This window comes from Ylistrum balloti, unplaced genomic scaffold, assembly GCF_031769215.1.
Source record: "Ylistrum balloti isolate Yb309-2 unplaced genomic scaffold, AGI_CSIRO_Ybal_v1 Utg372956, whole genome shotgun sequence".
Taxonomy (NCBI): domain Eukaryota; kingdom Metazoa; phylum Mollusca; class Bivalvia; order Pectinida; family Pectinidae; genus Ylistrum; species Ylistrum balloti.
The window spans coordinates 1-22,280 of NW_026783187.1; the positions used below are offsets into that span (position 1 = coordinate 1).

The 22,280-nt window shown below is 34.4% G+C and overlaps 2 protein-coding genes across 2 annotated transcripts; one reads left to right on the top strand and one right to left on the bottom strand.

The window, feature by feature from the left end:
• Positions 1 to 920: 920 nt before the first annotated feature.
• LOC132564841 (uncharacterized) lies at positions 921 to 2,018 on the top strand (the record flags this gene model as incomplete). Its single annotated transcript, XM_060229462.1, has 2 exons — positions 921 to 1,109; positions 1,822 to 2,018. Coding segments are annotated over 2 exons (386 nt in total), but the record flags the coding sequence as incomplete, so codon positions are not given.
• A 3,032-nt stretch (positions 2,019 to 5,050) lies between these two features.
• On the bottom strand, positions 5,051 to 21,309 carry LOC132564842 (glutamate receptor ionotropic, kainate 4-like). The gene is given in 14 exon segments (XM_060229463.1): positions 5,051 to 5,297; positions 5,676 to 5,864; positions 5,866 to 5,939; positions 7,347 to 7,564; positions 9,116 to 9,428; positions 11,374 to 11,464; positions 12,994 to 13,085; positions 13,237 to 13,419; positions 14,160 to 14,270; positions 14,518 to 14,709; positions 15,465 to 15,655; positions 15,937 to 16,347; positions 20,294 to 20,440; positions 21,201 to 21,309. Coding segments are annotated over 14 exon segments (2,568 nt in total).
• Between the last annotated feature and the right edge of the window lie 971 nt (positions 21,310 to 22,280).

Consider the following 22,280-nt stretch of genomic DNA (forward strand, 5'->3'; position numbering starts at 1 on the left):
TTTTGCGAGCCATGGAATACCGTACTTCTATAACACTGGTAAGTAGACTTACCAAGCTCATTAGTTATCTTCATAACATCCGATCAGACCTTAAACGGGGCCAATAAACAGCGAAATAAGGCAATACGATATTTATAATTCTTTTTGAGCAAAGATTATTCTTTGATTTCTAAAACAGAAGCCGCTTCCTGGTGATAATAATCACGGCCACATTTTTTGCTAGCAATGGAATACTGTACTTTTATAAAACTGGCAAGTAGACTTACAAAGTTAAGTACTTATTTTTATATATATTATTAAATATATCCCATACGAACTTATACAGGGCCGATAAACAGCGAAACAATGCAATATCGATATTAATAATTCTTTTTGAGCAAACATTGTTCTTTGATATTTCAAACAGAATCCGCTTCCGGGTGATAATAATTCATGAGTAAACAGTGGAATTTGTAGCTCTATAAAGCGACCCCAGACTAAAAGTTACCGACACATGTCTTCCAATCACTTGATGGCCATTGGTATACCCGTCGATTATTAACACGACAGGAGTCATCGTTGGTGCAGAAGACGTTTGCTCCTGGTTTGATTGCCCCTGTTCCTTTTCAGGAGTCCCCCAATATCTTAACACTTAAATGATTCGATATATATTTTATGTACTATTAAACATAATGAATAAAGATCACTTCAGGTACTTCGATATCATAGTTTAAAACAAATACCATCAACAGCTATACCTTTCATTTCTAAGATTTTTACTGATGTTAGTAATTGTCGTTAATGTCAAACTTGACGGAACAGTCGCTAGCCATTAAAAGAGAGTATACATAGAATTACATAAAACTAGGTGTATTTAATTTTACTGCATTTCATTTAATCACAGTATATAGAATACAATCTCACATATTCTATACTTGAAGTACTGACGGATGGTTTGAAATACAAGTCAGAAAATGATGGAAATGGATTATACAAAGTCAATGAGATTCGCCAGAACCAATCGAGCGGATCGAATATATGCAAACAGCAGTATTCGGAGCTCATCAAGATCACATCTCCGTCTCAGATGCTATTCCTCCAGGGAGTCATATCCAGTAACACCATATTGTGTAAGAATGTATATTTAAACATGTCAGAATTACACAGTATTTAGTATTTTCATATTTATTTGGAAAGAGATAAGCTGACTGGTTGAATAAATGTCATTTTACTGAATTCAATCTTTTTTTTTTTTTTTTTCTTTTTTTTTTGTTTTTTTTTTTTTTTTTTTGGGGGGGGGTGGGGTGGGGGGCATTTCATTATTATAGTTATTTCTTTGTTTTATTTGTAAGCCATTTCGCTAACTCCAATAATGCTTTCCGATTTTCATTCTATTGTTAAACAACCCAAGTTTCAGAAAGATGCAAAGTCGTTATTTTGAACCACCTGAACTGTGAAAGGAGTTATTGTGTAACACAGTTATAGAATAATGAAGATTTAGAACTTATGACCATTTATAACTTATTCGTGCTCTCTAATTTATTTGTTTAATAGATTAAAAAGTTTTATATACAATGGCTTGCTCCAAACCATTATTATTTTCATTTTAATTCATATTCCTCCTTCGCATTAACCACTGGTAATTTCTATGTTAAATCAAGCAAACAGCCCAAACTGCAATATGCTTTCCAACTAAAATGCAGCATACATAATAGGGTTTTCATTTTTTATTTCGCCGTTGATTTACAATTATCTCTACAATGGAAATGTTCAGTACAAGAGTAATGAGAATGAAATGAAAACTTCCGCGACCCCTTTCATATATGTTTTGTTTGTTTATAGCTCTGGACTACCGTTTCTTTGTATCTGGACAATACGTGACTAAATGGAGGTATGATGATGGAGCAGAGATAGCCGATTCCTCGCTATGGTCTGTTGGTCAACCAGAACCCTCTGATGGATCCTGTGTTATGATGACGTCGACTGGCCTGTCCAGTGTGGACTGTTCTCAGCTCCTCTTCTTTATTTGTCATCACTAAGACCAGATAATCGACGGAATGCGGAGTAATAAGATTTGTAATTATAACACAGGAAGGCGAAACTTAAATCTAGACCATCATCAGTAACAACTTGAATCATTTTCCCTCTCCATTTGTAAACAAGCAAAACAGCAGGATCAGTAAATTATAAACATGATTTTTTTAATTACTGTTTTAGTAACTTTTCCAGCAAATTCGTTTCGGTTAAAAGCGATTATATACTAAAATCTATAATTTCAACTTTTTCAATGCAAAACTATTAGCCGCTATGTGTTGTTGCCTAATTGGTTAATTGATACATGTTTATCCTGTTGGTTTAGCAGAACGCATAAGCATTAAGAATTATACATTAAATGTTAAAAGTGACAATTCAGCATAATGTCCTTGCTCTTGTTGATATTACTCATTCAGTCCTATCCTTCCTTTGTTATTGAAAGAATATTTATCGGTTTAATTGGGGTTTAACATCTTGAACTATGTATTTATGAATCTCATCTTCACCTCACATCCATTAATTCATGTTGCTCGTATGATTGAATGATCTTGAGCGCAGAAATGACATTTGTATGAATAGTTGATCATTCCATAGGTCATACAAGCTGACTGTTTTATTGAAATGTGGGAACTATCAAGATTGTCTAGCTAAAACATGAATGATATAGTCGTTTATTGTTTATCATATTCAATGGTTTCGCTTGTTTACTAGGACGCCTAGTGTTGATCAGTCATTTGACTCTATTTTGCTGTCTATTAGGAAAGTAGTCTCAATATTACCTTATGTCACCTTATCATTGTACATGTTGTGTTCTGCTCGACAGGAGCTCTTGGAGACAACCTTTTAGATTGTTTAATTGCTCGCCACATTTAGAGGTACATATATCCTGACAGTACTCTGCTGATATTGTTTTCATTCAAAGTTATATCGTTACATGTATTGGTGGAGACTTCATCGTCTATATGCCTCATTTCCTTGTCATCGTCTCAAATATACAAACATTCCTGTGTGTTTTCAGGATTCTTGGTGTCTTGCATCACTGATAGGTCTTAGGGGCACGTACAATTTATTTATTTATTTTTGTTAGCGCTTCTTCTACTAAGTTCAAGTTTACAAGTGCTTTTGATATCATTTAAAAGTTTTCTTTATTACATTCCCTAACTTGTGAATTGGTTTCGCGGATTAGCGACCGTGATTATCTATATGACACACCAGTTTAATATAACCATTACTTTTTTAAATACTGCTTGTTTAAGGAATTGGTCTTTGTGATGTTTTAAGGTTGGTTGTAATTTGTACTAAAAAGACTTATTCAGAGTTGTCCATGATTGTTAGAATAGTCATTGACATCAGAGTCACCACAAAAAACTGCTTCAATACGTCACCAAAATCCATTGGAGGGTAAATAGCTTAAGGTTGTCGTTTTCCCATTTCACTGAGTTGTTTCCTCATGATACACTCCTGTGGTTAACGTAGTTGAAAGGCATGTGGTTTTGAAATTAACCTGCCCGTTCAGGTTGTTTTGGTGAATGACGAGTGCACTCTCCACAACCACAACACCAACCGACCAATGAAGGCCATTTAACAGTGAGCTAATTCTTGTATACATTTCATAACCAATGAAGAATAAATAGTGGAAAGTAAATTATGTCCTGTTTGATATAATATATATGTTTACGGGCAAGACAAAATATATAGTTTTTCAAGAGGGGACAGTTTTTAAAGGACAACTATATTCAGTCATGTATACAAGTGAACTGCTATTATATCTAACATGATACTGCTACATTTTCTTTTCAATACAATTTATGAGAGAGAAACAAATAAACAATAACTAGTCTAAATGTGAAATAAGTTTCACTAATAAAATGTAAAGTGATACTGAGAATCGTCTAATTCGGAAATTGATTCATAAACAACTTTTCTTTTAAAGCAACCTTTTTCTAGCAACCAGGCTAAATAAGATCTCGAGATCTATTTGCAAAACATCTGTACGCATGTTGAGATTATCTCCCTTTATACGTATAGTGAAATAATATACAGACCATCTTTCTCGTTGATCATCAAATATTTCAAATGAATTATGTCTATGCTACTTATTTGATTACATGGTTCATTTGCAGAATAAAAGATCATTTTATTAAAAACATATTTGGTTGATGATTTTTCAATATCCACTGCCACTCTATGCACATACGTGTAGTGGGAGGGTTTCTACTAAAGCCACTGACTAGATACAATCCTCACTTACACATGAACACTTGATGAACAACATGTTTTTTCTTTTTTAAAGATTGATTGACATTTAGTTAAAGTGAGTATAGTATGGCAAACGAACAGCACTTGCAAATACATATTCACATCACATCAACAATTTTCCATCACTAGATGTGTCAAAACAAACAGGCTAGCCCTCAAATGCGACTAATTGTTCATATTCTGAGATATATTAGAGTTCAAACCTTTTGTGATAATTACTTGTCATCGTTCATTATATATCATAAACGCTGTCATGAATTCATATCGACTTTAAGACTGGTACTGGTGATTTGTAGAAAACCTTGATTAAAACCAACGACATACTTTAAGAAAGTAGATTATTCAACTGACTCTCAAAGAACAGAAATTCGACAGACATGAGATCAAAACATCATTACAACAAATGTGATTTCATTTTTTTTCTTATTTATTTAATCTATTTTTATATCTCTATTTTTCTTCCCCGCTACCTTACTTCTAACTGCCTCTCTGAGTTGACTATTCAGCTTCCATCAAAATCCGTTTTCATACGACACAGACTGCGACGAAATAACAAACTTGATGATTTGTTTATCATGGCATGGCACTTTATTAAGTCAATGCGTATGCAGTAAGTACCCGTCGTATTGACCTCCGTTCGATCAAAATTCTATCTATAGAGATATATAGATATAAAATGTAGGCAGAATTATCATTAAATGGTGTAGCAGAATGTCATCATACAATTGATTCATGTCAATATCATGTTCCGTATGCGACACTCACAAATTGTTGATTTTTAACGCTTCACTTGAATGCTTTCATGTTTCGTCCTGTAAACCTTTACCATATGTAATGTTACTTCCAGCAGAATGCTCAGAAATGCTAAAACTAATCCCACTCCCAACAGATAGAATGCGCTTTGTATGTCAGCAAGGGAGATAACTTTAGTATAGGTCTGTAAACTCTCGGGACAAAAATCTCTCTTCGGCCAACGCCTTCGTTTCCACCAGGAGATCAAGCCGTTCTCGTGCATTGACATTATTCTGAAACAGTAATACAACACCTTAACTAAACAGGTTCATTAAGGTAAAAATAATTTACAGAAACAAAAGTGGAATACTAAATCTTATTACATGAATATGCATATGTTCAATCTTTTATTCTTCACATTTACTTGAATGCGTATCTTTTTTTAATGCTGAGCATCGGTTCTAATTAGGTTACGGAACAATTTAAGTACAAAAGTGGATATGCTATTCCACAAGGTCTATGCTTACTTGGTGCATTTTTTTGCGTAGATATTTCAGTCTGATACAACAATTAAAGTTTTTGTGAGTGACTTAATCAACCGTGGAAACTCCCTTCATATGACTTTGTTTAATATCTCTCTAACCAACTTTGTCGGAAACTAGTTATCTTACTTATGGCTGAAGAGGTCGGTTAGTGGTGATCCATTTGGTAGACCGAAACTGTACTGTACTGGTAGAACCTCTGCCGATGCAGTAAACAGAGAGCAACTGTTGACCATCTTCACCTGTATCTGACTTTTGTCCCCTATATGGACGTAGTTCCCGCGCAGAACCTTGTCAATATGAACGTCCTGGTCCATATATAACATCTGGATCCGTCTTATTAAAACGAACCATTCCCGCGTATACCGCTTTAAAAGCAGGAAGTGACGACATCTGAAACCATTTGACAAAAAATGACGAAACATTGATCAGTCTAACTGAATAATACTTTTGCTTGAATACCAAAATTCATGTTAAAGTCTATTATCAAATAACTTCATAACTTTGTAGGAAAATAAAAGAAGAAATTCAGACAAGTCTCTAGCTTTTCAATTTTCATTTTTGTTTATCAGGTAAAGCAGAGCGGTAGAATAGCCTAGTCGGTTACTTGGTATACAAACAAACAACACACGTTTATTGCAATTAGCGCTATCACCATTGAGTGTAATAATGTCATTGAAAAAAGCAAAATTACGCAAAATTTGTACGTTCACAATTTTTTTTTTAATTTATATTTTATTCATTTTCATATTTTCAAAACAAAACACATTTACACAAGACTTGGAACAAATGGAGAACATTTTGTACAACATAAAGATAGCACACTAATTACACCAACTGGCACAATAGACATGGTACATAGAGAATACATGTGTTAAAAGACAAAGGCATACTTTTGTGCCAAGGTAGATTAATAGAATAAATATTAGACAAAAGTAAATCACTCGAATACTAACTATTAACTTTAAAAATCTAACCACTGTTTGATTTGTGCTTTTAATTGAGCTTTATTTTTTAATTTACATTTAGATGAAAGAATTTGGTGTGCTTTTAACTCAACTTTAATATGACTTTTAACACTATTAAAATTAAGTTGTTGTTAAAGACATCTGGACTTATATATGTAATGTTTTATTATAAGTAGTATCAGGTTATCAATGTCAAATTTATTGTGTTTATTTACAGTTTTACCTAAAATGAATTCTTTTTTATCAAATCTTAGACCAACATTTTTAGCTATTATGTTATTTCTTAAATTTTCAATTAGATTTGACACAAGATGACAGTCCCATAATATATGAATAATAGTTTCTGGATGAAGTTTGCAAAAAGAACATAGGTTAATATCACTTTTTTCCAATTTTGAGTAAGAATGTATTTGTAACAAGGATTCTATGATTAATTCTATACTGCAGCCATTGGAGTTTGGAGTTGGATGTTGTGTTAAAAGGAGCTGAATAAATGTTGTTCCATGTATCTTCTCTCAAATTTAATAAAGTGTTCCATTTTATTTCAGAATTTTAACTAATTTTGTAAATTTCTTGTGCTCCCTTTTTGTCTTTCAAAATAAGTTTTAAGTTAATGGGAATACTAGGTAAAACAGTTCTTTTTTCTATGTCGAATAAGTTTTGGTTCACAATACATAAAAGCTAAATACTCAAAACCAGAGAATTTTCGCGTAAAGAATTGTTTCTTTTCTCCACCGGTCAGCTTCCAGTTACGACAGCAGTGTATCAACTACAAAGCACATATATACCGATGATTTATTACGACATCTAATGTGACCAACAAACACGGTACCTGGAACATGGTAACCCATACCGCGCCCCCGATCACACCCCACTTGTAAACATCCTGCTCGATCATTCCCTCTACGCTTTGAAAAGGAAGGAGATCCTTGGTGACAGTGAGAAAGGCCACTAGGTTACCAGTGTACGTTGCAATGAGCACCACACAGAAAATCCACCAACTTCCTACAAGGATCCTTGCCACATGTGTCTCTTGCAACCATCCGCCGGCTATAAAGGCAACAAGAACATATCTTAAGGTAAACAGTATTGTAATTATACTACAAAACCGATATGCAGAAATCCTTGAAAAGTACATGAAAATGATATATAACGGTATAGAAAACGTTATGTGATTCACCGTAGATAAATTCATGTAATATCGCGTTCGCAAAATTAAAAAAGAAAATCAACAGGCGATTTTCAAAGTTGACTTGACATTAGAAGCAACCTCAACAGTTCTGAAAAACGATACATTCACTTTCAACGATTAACATTTGCTAAAGATAAAAGGAATAGCAATGGGTACTAAGATGGCACAAACATACGCAACCCTTTACATTGGAATATTTAGAAACATTCCATCACAAAAATCTGAAGACATGTGAGGGACAGAATTGCGGCAGCACATTAGTAAAAACTGGCAAAGGTTTTAGATTATTGCTTCATCATATGGATTTATTAAAATTGAACAACCATCTGAATACGCTAGACCAAAACATTTTGGTTCGGGCTATCTTGGTTATTCCTTACAACTAACACAGAAGAATCAGTAAAGCTGTAAACGAGTATAACATCCGGAAGAAACGTCTCTGGGAATTAACAACTTATCTCAAGTCACTATCCAGCATGAATAACAGAGGTCGATATATAAGCACCATCAATAAACTGAACAGCAAAGCTCAATGAGGGGGGAAAAAGGGTAAACCGAAAAGCACGCGATCCACGAAGTCAGAATATCATATTAACAGTGAATCACTTCAACATTTTACTAAAGGAAGATTATCACATGTACTTGAAAGCAACTGTAAACGACAATATCAATAACACTATTATGCGAAGCAATTTTCCCAGAGAAAACAAGTTTCAAAGATTCACTTTGTGAATATCTACAAGAAGGGACTTCTCAAAAGACTTCGGGGTGAATACTACATATCAGGAATGGATAGCTCTCTAGGAGCCTGGGTTCGAGTGCACAAACAACACATTACTGTACCAGGATACGAAAACAATAGGTGAACGTTTAGATATTTGTGGACATTTCCATTCCATACAGTTTTTGTTCAGAAAAACCAATCGAAAGGAAGGAGAAAGAGAACCATTTTATAAAGATACTTAAATTCAAAATTGATATCATAAACATAAACATCTTTATCTTCAATTCCGTTGACCAATATTGGTTACGTCATATTGAGTTACAATGTATGCCAACATGAAGACCTAGTGAAGAAGCAAAAACTAATTTTTAAATCGTCTGAAAATTTGATATAAAAGCGGTTATGTTTCATTAATAAGAAGTATTTCGAATATATATATCTACCATCGTATGAAAAAAGTGGTATGATCATTCATTTGTTAATTTGCGCTGGGAACAAATCTCAACTTGTATCTTTTCCTCAGAAAAAACTTCTTGACTGAAATTGAGGTGTTCACACGTACCTAAAATTATTTAACCACTTATATTAACATGTACTACCTTGAATGTAATACTTTAAAGTATGGTGTTCGTGTTCACTTGAAACAAACAAACCAGTGACATGATTTTGAGAAGACATTATGTACCTCGTCCAATGAGTGCGCCGTACATGTGCCATATAACTTCTAAATAAGTCCACGGTTGCAGTCCCACTTTCATACGATATGGGCTTATTCTGTCAAACAGGAATGCACAGATGGACACAGCCAGCAAACACCCGCCGATAGATACTAGAAGGATCCAGTGAAACGGGTCGATGTAGGTACGCCACTTCTTTATGTTTGGATCCTCTTTAGTCATCAGGAGGATGGTAGCGTCGTAAAAGAATGGGTGAGTGAAGTCCATCACAATTTCGCGCACACTTAGAACGGTTAATGCAGTTACGACCAAATCCACCTCCTGAAAACAAAAGATCAGAATGAATTACAGAATATGGGTAATCACATAATATATACTCAAGGGATAAAGAAACGCAGGGTACACTTGCAGATGATTTAAGTCAAGACGTCGAGTATAATGTTCACTATTTTAAAGTAAGAATGAAGATTAATCCACACAGAACATACTGCAAAATCAACGATATGTATCTGGTAAGTGATTCAAGAGTACTAGAAGGAAATTGAAAGAGAACTCTGTAATCTGAAATCGAAATGGATTGATTGTTGGAATGGGATAGTCAATACCGGGTATGCCACCCAATCGCTCGCTCCACAGTCCTGATGCTCCTATGCATGAAGTTCATACGTGAGTTTATCCTCCTCATTGGGATGGTGACCAATTCTTTCAAGAGGGCTGCTCTAAGTTGGGTCAGATTAACAGGGGGAGGCTGGCGTCATCTATCCAGCAAGTTGCACAAGTGCTCAATAGGGGGATAGGTCAGGGCCGTTAGTGAGAAAGTCGCGACAGATCCTCGCTGCATAGGGCCGATCATTATCCTGCTTGAATAGGTTGTTTTTTCTGCAATAATGGGGCAACATGGGTTCGTAGGATCTCATCTCTATACCTAGCGACTGTTAAATTACCCGCTATCACAGCCAGAGGTGATTGAACTCCATGTAAGATTCCTCCTCTCGCCATAACCGATCCACCCCCAAACCCATCCGTCTCTACTACGAAGCCGTTGGCAAAACATTCACCACGACGTGGACCGTCTGCTAGAAACAGGGTGATCCGGGACTCATCAGAAAGCAAGACACTGCCTCAATGGAAACATTCTGAGAGCATGTGCCGCTACTCCAGCCATACGACGCTGGTGACTAGCAGCGGTAAGGGGCAGACCTACAAACGGGTGACTTGCCCGCACACCGACTTCCCGCAATCGCTTCCTTAGAGTTTTTGCATGGATAGGACGGTTATGAGTACCTATGGTAAAAATGGCAAATTTAGTAGCAATGAGGTGCCGAATGCGCAATGCGCGAGACAAATAAACTTGTCCTGACTTTGTGAAATCATGCGAGGACACCCAGACCTAGGTCTGCTAGCATCCCGCCCAGTTTCCCTTAGACGTCTAACAAGACGTTCTTTAGTGCAAACATGAAAACCGAAATGTCTGGCAACCTGTATTTGCCTTTGACCTTGCATAATCATCGCAATAGCCCGACCCCTCTGAACTTCCGCCAGCAGTGCCATTGTTTAATGGTATCAGAAATCAATTAAATGATATGTCTCTATGAAGACTACAAATGGTATGACGTGCAGTGTAATTCAATTTGGTGATCTTTGCACAAAGATGTATTAATGGTTTATAAATGTGGAAGCTTACAGTATTTGTTATATGTACTATAATCTAGTATAGATTTATAATGAAACAAACCATTGCCTTTTTATATATCAATATTCTCGCTTGACACTTTGATGTGCTCTACAGTCTTCTCAAAATCAATACCGGATGTAGAACGTGATGCTTGTTTGCACGCCTAAATCTATTTAAACTTTGTTTAAATGAAAAGGGAAATTCCCGACATCTTGATAAAATAGTTTCGAAGGACGCTTATACTTCCTGAACAGTAGGTCTTTTGATGGGATCGCCGTGTTAATGTTAATCTTTATTTTATACATAATTTGCCTTATTTTCATCGTATTTGTAGTTTGAATTAAGGTTTTGATAACATATCGGTTATTTTCCTATCTTGTCTTTCTGATATGTTTTATCTATCTATGCAAAACGTTATCAGAACATAAATTGAATTCATTATTAATTACGATTTATTAAGATATTAGGTACGGGTTTTTTTTTATTTATTTATTTTTTTTTTCTTTTGCGAGAAATCGCCTCATATTTTCACATTTTCAAGTACTCTTTAAAATGAAGTACTGAGGCATTCCAACCAATAGTCATGCTTACGTTCCGTTGCAGTTGTCCAATAAGTCCTGACCAATGACCTTGATCGCCTCTCACTCCCCACTCATTATCAGGTGATGTAGTCAGTCTATAACTGTTAAAGACAAGCTCTAGTTGTATTAATTTTACACATTTAAGAAATGATCTTTGGTAAGATACCATAGAACATTCTTCCTTTTATGTTTTGTTAGATCACTTCAGATTTGTATTGTATATGAAGAATATTTCTGACAAAATATTTCGCGTTAGAGGCAGTTTGCAATTCCCTTGTCTTTGTAGTAAATCATCCTGTAATATAGTTATTGTTCGCTATAGTTCTAAAGGATATGTCTGGCCGCTTAAGTTTTAAAACACATCTTTCGTTCCGATTGTTTTTAAGAAGGCTAACTACAGCAGTTGTAAAAGTGTTTATTCCATCCATTCTCAAGATAGAATAAAATATCGAAAATAAACACAGATACCTTGGACATAAGACCGAGAAATCCGTTGCCTTTGTCACGGTTTCTTATTTTTAAAGCATCATTAAGGTTCAATCACGAAATTTAAACCAGCGAATCTGTCTTTTTACAACGTATATGAATTTGTTTAATGTAATTTTACGTTTTCTCGACAGCTAAAGAAATATAAGAAGAAAAGTTTTTTAAACTATGTGAGCCATTTTAAAGCCATTTTTGAAGTGTCATAGTACGACTCGCTGGTCACTCCTTATGTCTATGAAAGGATGGCGTGAGAATGGTACCTGGTGTCCTTAATAATAGGCAAAATTATCTAGATTATTTGAGTAAAGTATTTGCAATAAAATACCAATATCATGTGTTATCATGAAAGCATGATTATTAAGTGTTACAGGATAAGACGTGTGATATCCTTGATAAAAAGGTTGCCCCCGTGCTGCTTGACTTCTTGTAACGTGGTAAACATAAAAGTTCAACATTAAATTATTAAAACAATACAGGAAACTATGCAATTAAGATGTTGACCAATGAAGATACCAACCAGTTAATGCTATAAACGTACTAAATATTTTACCACCTTATGTTCTGCTATATTACGCCATTTACCTATTCTCAAAATAGAATTTTCTCTTTGTTCGAAAGTAAAGGGAAAAAAGTTCATTGGAAGACACAGACGTACCAATCTGAGAATATTTACAAGTCAATGAAGTTGGACGTGTTTGATACTCGTTAGTTTGCATTCTGGTTCCGTTGTTATATACCTTGTCCTCATTTGAGAACATGGCATTACTTTCTTGAATTGACCAAGATTTATATGTGTTATATCGAAGAAGACGCTTATTCTTCCGGAACACCTGGTCTTGTTTTCCTTTTTTCGGAGTCTTCGCGAAAATTTTTTGTTTTGTTTATATTTTGCTCTATTAGTATGATTTTTTATATGTTGTTTTTAGTCATAATTTCATAAACTTTCTTGGACTGCATCACCTCTTACGATTATCGATTAGTTTTTGTTTGAAAAGTTTATCTTGAAAAAAAAGTAATTAGTAAGTTGTGGAAGTAGGCGTTACTGCTATCTAGAAATAATCACAGTTTGAAGGAAATGAATCATCTCTACATATAACTTTTCTCTTATCTATCAATGACGTATTTTCGGTCGCTCTAAACTCACGTGAAGTTCATGTCCACAGCTAAGTGTCGTAGAATATCGAAACACAAACCGTCATAGGAGTCGTTTCCGACGTTTTCGACAAACGGGTAAAACTGTAATGTGAAAGAAGTGATAAAATAAACATGCATTTCTTTCAGAAACATACGTAACCCAAGTAACATTTTAGGAAAAGTTTTATTTTTTCAATTATCGCCTACAGCTTACTTGTTTTGCTTACAAAAAGTTTAAGTTGTAAAGAATTACCGCTATTGATGACACCAGTAGCTGGCGGCCATTAAATCCGAAATCCTTGTTGGGAAATAATGACCCAGATAATTTGCGTTCTCCAGTGAGGTGAATCAGCCCAACACGGCGTAAGCTCCTACCATCTCTGTCCCATATCAAAGTCTCCACCGGGAACCACAGCGACGCCAGAGACACTTGGTACTTTCAAAATTAGATGATTGATTAGTTATCGTGTATAAGATATGGAGTTTTTAGTATATGTGGTTATTTAAGTATCACATTTTGAAGAATCTTTGCATTGATGTTTAAGAAATGGATTTCAATAATAATGCATCGCTTAACATATTATGAAACAAAAATGAAACTGGATCAAATGAAAATAGAATGATGACAGTTTAAGCCAGATACAACCTACTTCATACATGTTAAAAACACTTGTTTAATTTAGTACTGCTAAAAATTTATTCGACCATTTTCACCACCGAATATATAAATAATGCCTTGAATACTGTGCATATTTTGTTATTTTCCCTCAGCTTCTTAATAAAACTTAATATATTTCGACAAATTCGTGTTCTTGTGAACGTTTCAAGGTTAGGAACATTACCAGAAGAAAGACACTAAGTGTATATAATTGTGGAGGGAAAAGTTACCGTTAATATTGATCATGGTTAAATAACGTTAATTCACAAACCAAATATCTACTAAGTGGTTTACTGTTGATAGTCCAACCGATAAGCTGCTTATTATAATCCCAGGTGACCGCAACACTTCGTTATCTTCTGCAGTCGGTCGGGGCTCCTCCAGCAGATGATTTCAAGGATATTACAGAGATCAATAATCAACTCTTATTTTTAAGTTTTAAAAACCTGATTACCTTCCTAACGTCACATATTTAACATTATTACTATCTCAGCGGATGTTTAACCTAATAAACCTACCATTTCCATCTGGTCCAGGAGAATGTTTGGAAGAGTAATCATTTCATTTGAGTTCCTAAGAGTCGTTGCTTCTGATGCTGTGTGTAGGTACTGCATTATTGAAGAATGTCCCTAGTAAAATATAACCGGAATTCAGTAATATATGACCAGTGTTACTGTTACGATATTTTTGTCATGAATACATATTCGTGTGGACCAAATGTAAAAGTAATTATTAAAAAATAAATAAAATTACATATATCCTGCACACGTAGACCTGATCAACTTTTACTATATGAAAGCATATATTATATTTATTCTAACTTGACAATCGTTATTCTTTTTCAAACACACGAAGACTCATTTGATATAAACTTACTTCAGTACAGTCTATGTTGTGCTCATTTTTACTTGACACCCACAAAGGTAGTGTGACAACGGCTATGTTATTAAACGTAGAAACGTTTAGTTCCTGGTAAAATGTATCTGATGAGGCCATGGATACTACTAATATTTCTGTAAAATAGTATATCGCCTTTGATCCCTTCTTCTGAAGATCGTAAACAGCAATCTGGGAATTTATGAAAAATGACACAAATTAGACGTAATTCAGTCAGACTTCGTGAACGTCATTGAAATGTATTAAGTCGATTTCTTAGCCGAGCAGTTTGTTTTATCGCCATAATTTAATGTCTTCGTTCGCTTCTTATTCAGCTCGTCGGTAATTTAGCATTTCTGATTATCATTTGTCGTTGGAATCAAGCAAATTTCATCATTTGATGGGATATGATAGAAAGCATCACTGACTAGTTTCAGAAGAATAAAACAGTTGTATGATCAAATTTAATTCTTTATTTGGCTTGACTGTATCATTTGTATCAGTTGTAAAATCTTTAGGTTTCAGACACCCCTGTTGGACTGTGAGTTTCCGAAGTTGGTCGTAACCTGTTGACCAAGTTTAAATTTATGCCAATAGTGACACAGTTAAGAACATACAAATGAACTTGATGTTCGTCATTATGGACCTAATGCATTTCTATATTCTGACATTTCCTTCGATCACTTCATTTTCCCCAGAAGTCCCTTTGATTCAAAATGTAAGCCCTTAGCATCCCTGTTGAGTCCTAGAAGGACATCATAGATGCATCATGCATATTGATTTGTTAGTTTGCTCTATTGTATCTTATACTAAATATGTACTACAAGGTGCTATTAACTTTTTGTTATTTCTACGCGAACATATGGGGTACAAAAATCTTAATAAAACATTTGAAAATTAACGCCTGTTCAACAAGATATTATTCAAAGCATATATATCTTTCTCACCGCTTTCAAAACTTTTGAACACATGTTTTTGCACAACACGGCAATTTGGAAAGGTTCTTGTTCCCCGACTTCAGAAGATTTGTCAAATATGCGGATGAATTCCTCTTCCGATATTCTGTCACTCATATGAGTACTCCTTGCGATTAGACCGATCTTTGAAAAGGCATCAAATAAGGATCCTATGTCGTTATCTGAAGAGCACAATGCACGAAATAAGAGCAAAGAATGAGTATTTGCCTTAAATGTGATACCAGATTTGAAATCAGGAAAGAAATAAAATAAGAAATGGGAAGTTCTTCTGCAGAATCAGAAGACTGGACGATAATAATTTGACGTACACGTCAATTTAGAAGAAAAATAAATGAAGTATTCAATTCAACGTTATCATGTCCATAACGATTAAGTGCTTCTAAATAAATAAATAAGAATAAGAATTTTGTTTATTTCACTTGTAAGATTTCAATACACCAACCAAAGACAGCTTCATAAAATATGTGGATATGTTCCCACTTTTCTGCTGACACTAATGACGTCACAATGGGTGACAAGTAATTGTCGGTTGAATAAGCGTCACTTCCATTTAAGTCATGTGCCATGTCATCGATCGGTTGGTATGGACTGACGTCGCACGTTTTGTCGTAACAACCTCTCGGTGTTAGATCGCTGGTTTCTGTTGCGCTCTTGAGATATAAGGTATTCTTTTGCAAATAAAGATTCCCTCCATATTTCGGTAGGCAGATGGTTTGTCGGTTATCTGACGTCAGTAGGACACACATCCGCATATACGGGATGCCTAGTCGTTGTAGGATACCTAAAGATGGCGACATCGGTGGTGGAATACTTAATACCAGGTAGAAGTCAACGTTTTCACAGGAACGCTTAACTATAATATAAACGTATAAAATATGTGTTAGGAAATACCAGGTTGTCTAGCCTATTATTGGATGGATAATGTTTAGTATTCAATATAGTTTCCATTTTACCCCTTTTCTGGAAAGGTACATAGAACACTAGTTCATTTCATATATCAAGGTTTACAGTTTCCTCATTGAAATATTTCGGTATGAGCTCTAAGGTATTGTAAGGAATAACGCTGGGTATATAGGGATAGCGCTATATCCCTTACAGATTGAGACTCGTTTACCTTTGTATTAAATACGATGAGGTTGTTTTTTTATTTGAATATACCACAAGAGCTCTAACGTCATGATTTACCTTTGTTTTATCGAATGTATTTTGAATTAAAATTGACATAATGGTTGTTGCTTTGTCATTCCATTAACAGAATATTGTTCATTATATCAGATATAGATAGCAGAGAAAACTCAAAGACCAGCTTTCATCTTACAAAGATCTATTGAATAATCATTGCCAACCATTTATTCATTTAATAGTGATTTGCCGTGTTGATATTGTGTGTTAATTCCTATTAATAATTAAAGACCTGTACTCTCTGTTGGTTCTCTGTAAATTATTCTATTTGATCTTTTTGAACTTAAGTCAATATTGATAAACGAAAGCATTACAACTTGATACGAAATGTACCGAAAATCACTGCCGAAAATAAGTTCATATAACAGTGTGCGTGAATGATACCGTAATGCTTTCGACTACCAGCGGTCTCATCATTAATCTCAATGAAAGAGAAATATAGTTTGGTTTGGTGTCTATATTTGGTTTTTAATAGCATGTAATGTATGATTGTTCAATACGGTGAAAACGTTTCTGATAAAATTTGTCAAAAAACCTTTGAATTAATCAGTTTTACAAGAAATGAGATTTATTTTCGAATGTTCAATGTGTACAACATTTACAATCTGGTGATTTAAACCCGGTGTCTTTTGCAAGTTGGTCATTTTTGTTCATTAGAGTAATTCTAGAATGTTTGTTGAAGCATATATCTATTTTATAGTGTATCATCCGTGTATCTATACCTCCTTTATAATCAGGGTACAATACGCAATTTTAAGAATAACATATTTGAAAGTGCAAATATATATATATTTGTTGAACTAGCTCGAAATAATGGTATTACGTTCCAAAACCTTGCTTGATGTGGCAATAAAGTGACAAAATTGCTCGCTTAAGTTATAAATACGCAATGAACAGGTTATAAATATTTGCCCTTTTAAGTAATTGTTTATATCAGACAGGAAGCCGAGGAGTCCTCAAGGACTACCTGGACATCGCTTTACTTTACAGCACATAAGAGTCGAAGACAATACAGAAAGAGATAACTAATGTGGGAAAAAGTCACATACACACTGGATACCGACAAGAAGGAAGCCAAGTTCTAATAACACACTGTACTAAACAATATCACTTACTATATGTATCAAGATATCGAAAGTTAGTTGCATATACATATCCTAAAGTTTAAGATAGCTGTCAATTTTCACGAACATTGACAGAAATTCAGCAACAAATAGCTTTATCACTACACCAGGTATACATATTGTTGATATTTATACACCTAATACAGTAAATGCATGTGTATTCTCCAGTGTTAAGAACTGATATCTATAACATGTCTCTTATCATATTCCTGGAAGAGTACATAGGATCACTTAAAAATTACAATGGTCACCTCGAAGAGTAAAATATCTACCTGGAAGAGTACACTGACCAATTATAAGGATACATCTGCAAAATGTAAGAGCACATTGGCCATTTTGAAGAGTGTAATGTCTGACTTGAAGAGTACAATGTCTAAATCAAAGAGTTCATTGGCTACCTTGAAGAGTACAATGTCTAAATCAAAGAGTTCATTGGCTACCTTGAAAAGTACAATGTCTAACTTGAAGCGTGCATTGGCCAACTTTAAGAGTATATAGACTAACCTGAAGAATATGTCGACCAACTTATAAATAAGAAGATGTTGGCTAACTTGAAGTGTATATTGACCAACCTGAAGAGAACATCGGTCAGTTTGTAGAGCACATTTGGTAACTTGTAGAGAATCGGCTTTCCCTATGGCATTCCAAATTACAACTAATCGACAAATCGATAGTAAAGGGTCAGAAAATCTTTAAAAAAAAAACATCAGGATAACCCGATCCCTCTTGAGCTAAGGAAGGAAAGGTAAATTCTGAAGTTTGGTATGATGAAATCCTCTTGTTTTATAGGGAATAACTGATACTTTGATTCACAGTGTATTAGGTAGAATGTTGTTTTAGGAAGGTTGGAGTGATACTATTTTCCTTTTTGTACAATTGTAAAATATTGTTGTTTTTTCATTGTCTGAAAGTCTTTCTAGCCTTGTTTCCTAATAAAGAGAATAGTTGGTAACATGGGATGGTAAACAGTTAATGATAGGAACTGCCCCACGATTACAAATTTCTAACATCTCGCTTTCGTTAGTTATTCACAACAGTTATAAAAATATGAAAAATGAAAAAAATACATATGTTTAACAACGTTTCCCTTCCATGCATATACTTAAAGCTCTCGAATGCATTAACATTCTTCATGACAGATGTATGTATAGACAATATTTAATCTCCTCATTTATCCTCCACCATGATAACTACTCCCACATGTCTGTGACTATCAATAAAATTAAACATTTTCAATCAATGTTACAGGATAAATAGAATACATGGTCAGAGTCTTGAAATATAAGCTGTATTTTGGCGAGGGTGAAGAAAGAAAAAAGTGACGAGCCTCTAGCGATATAATTTAAGACACTGGCCATGTATTCTCCATATAATTATACATGATCTGTGATATTAGAAATAAATCAACCGTTAGTCACGATTGAACTTAAATTATCTAACCATGCTTTTGTCGATTAACATATATTTAAGGACTCAAGATCTGGGTATCGGGTAAATTGTATAGCACTACATGGAGAAGATGTGCGTAAGAGAAAAATGTCGTCTGCATAATGCCTCGTGGCAAGAAACAGAACGTCAGATATCTCATTAACATATCTCATATAACAATCTCGTTTACAAAAAAAAATAAATAAAATAAAGATTGAGCTAACTTCCTATGGAAACCCAATTTGAAATAAATGCTTGCTGTTGCCGATCCAATAAAAAATTTGTAGGAAATTCAATAACTCAAGATACTCCATATGACATTCATTTAATAATGAGCCCTATATGCCAAACACTGTCAAAACCTGTAAACCAATTCACAAAACACGAAGTAAACATGAGCTAAACATACATCATGAATGCTTTCTAGGAGTTGATATTTATAGTTGAATGATATTCCGGACTGCAACACCAAGGCGAAAATTCAAAGGTTGTGTTAGAAGAGAAATAAATGAGAAAACCCTGTTTAGGAAAGAGGAGAGAATAAAGGTTTTAGATGTAATCGCCTTTTAGGATCATCTGATCGGAAACATGGACAATATCTTAGCTACAAGGCATATTAGTGATCTGTTGACAATTCGTAGGAGATTTAGTTTAATTAAATTCGAGGGTACTATTAATCCACGAATAATTATGTCAGTTTTTAAAACTAAGTCATGAAAACAGAACATAGGAAGATGTACCCGGACGTCCATTGGTTTCACACTTAGTTAATTTGAGCATTGGTTACCATAATGGCAGAGTGCACTTCACTGTTTCCAATTGTTATAAAGCTATATCTGTCTTATAGAAAACATGAAATAATTCCGGAATATCTTAATAATTTTCGGAAGCTTTTCATAATAGGCTTTAAACTGAATAGGTTTACTCTATGATTAATCTTTAAAATCATCCATTAAATAAAAATTGATATAACAGTATAGGTCAGTGATAAAAAAGTGTCAACTTTTCCAGCGTTACATCATCCTGTCACAACATAAAAACATAGGAAACGACACTCGTACGTACTTGCTTGAGTGACGTCATATATCTCCGACGTGGCGATATGGATCCTAAGTAAGTTGAAGGTGAATGTCGTGTTGTTAACATGTATAGTTTCCGCTCGTTCATCACATCCATTTTCACGTGACGTGTTAGAACAATCCATTATCACACCTTCGTGTATATGAGAAAAAAATACACTACACTGTGGAGGCCATAGGTTGCCTACATATATGTAATGACCGAAAGAAATTATATGTCATTGACAAGGATGGCGAAAGAAAAAAATTAAATCAAATTAAAATAATTAATTTCGGTAAGAAATCTTACTTTTTTGCTCAGATGCAAATCAACTGTTAAAAACTTATCATCCAACACATCGAGCAAATGAACAAAATGTTATATAGTCATATTGTTATAATGAAAACACGATAGGGGAGTCTTACATGATCATACTGTTATAATGAAAACACGATAGGGAGTCTTACATGATTATATTGTTATAATCAAAAACACAATAGCACAGTCTTACATGATCATATTGTTAAAATAAAAAAAAAACACGATAGGGCAGTCTTACATGATCATATTGTTATAATGAAAAAAAAACACGATAGGGGAGTCTGATGTGATCATATTGTTATAGTCAAAAACACGATAGGACAGTCTTACATGATCATATTGTTATAATAAAAAAACACGATAGGGGAATCTTACATGATTATATTGTTATAATGAAAAAAACAAGATAGGGGAGTCTTATGTGATCATATTCTTATAATGAAAACACGATACTAATTCAGTCTGGGACTTCACCGTCACATCTTTCCTCTCTTATAAAGATAATCCTAGATTATGTTTCATCCAACATAAATGTCTTCTTGTCTATCAGAATACCAACATGAATTAAATAAAATTATTAGATAAAACTCACCTATGTTCACCACATATTCCATATCTTGAGAATTTGATGATGATACCAATACATACCCTCCAAATCCTATACCAAAACAAAATATCGCCAAATACCAATTTACGTCCATGCTGTGCTTGCGGTCTCGTTCACTACACTTTAGAAACCGTTAGATTGGAAGCAAACATGATTCCCTACTATATTGTTGCATATATTATGTTTATGCTAAATGTCTGTCCGGGTCGTTCTGGTATGTCTAATTAGTTAATTATTATCACCCGATAAATTGTATGTTATTGTCCAATCAGTTTGCAGTATTGAATAAACCCAGTAGTTGTCCGCACCTTGTGTTTTGTACACTCATTTCTGTAACATGTATGACCCAATCTTTACTTATATGCATGGCTAATATGTACATTCATAAATTATTTATTTATCGAAGCCAGAGGCATTCTATCTTGTTTACATTGAATGATTACAATATAAGTAATCTATAATTGTATATAGTATCACTTAGCTGATGAGTGAATATCACAAACTAAGACTCTGCCTGGTCCGATAACCAATCAACTTTCGTTCTTAATTTATATAGAATAAGTACTTATTGATATTTCAGCCGGTGATTTTATACATAATCTGTTTTACCATCAAAGCTGTCGCCTACTCAATCCAATCCAATACATTGATCGTGGATGGACGGCCACACTACAAAATAATGTATGACGGTTCGCTAATAATGATATCGTCCAAAAAAATCATTGTAAATCGCCTTACAGATTAAAGCATACCTACCGTCTCCTACTTACAAGTCATAATCAGGGATGACTTCTGTAGATGTCCAGCACACCTACTATCTCCAACCTACAAGTTATAATCCGGGATGACTTCTGTAGATGTCTAGATCACTTATTGTCTCCTACTACAAGTTATAATCAGGGATGACTTCTGTAGATGTCCAGCGCACCTACTATCTCCTACCTACAAGTTATAATCAGGGATGACTTCTGTAGATGTCCAGCACACCTACTATCTCCTACCTGCAAGATATAATCAGGGATGACTTCTGTAGATGTCCAGCCCACCTACTATCTCCTTCCTACA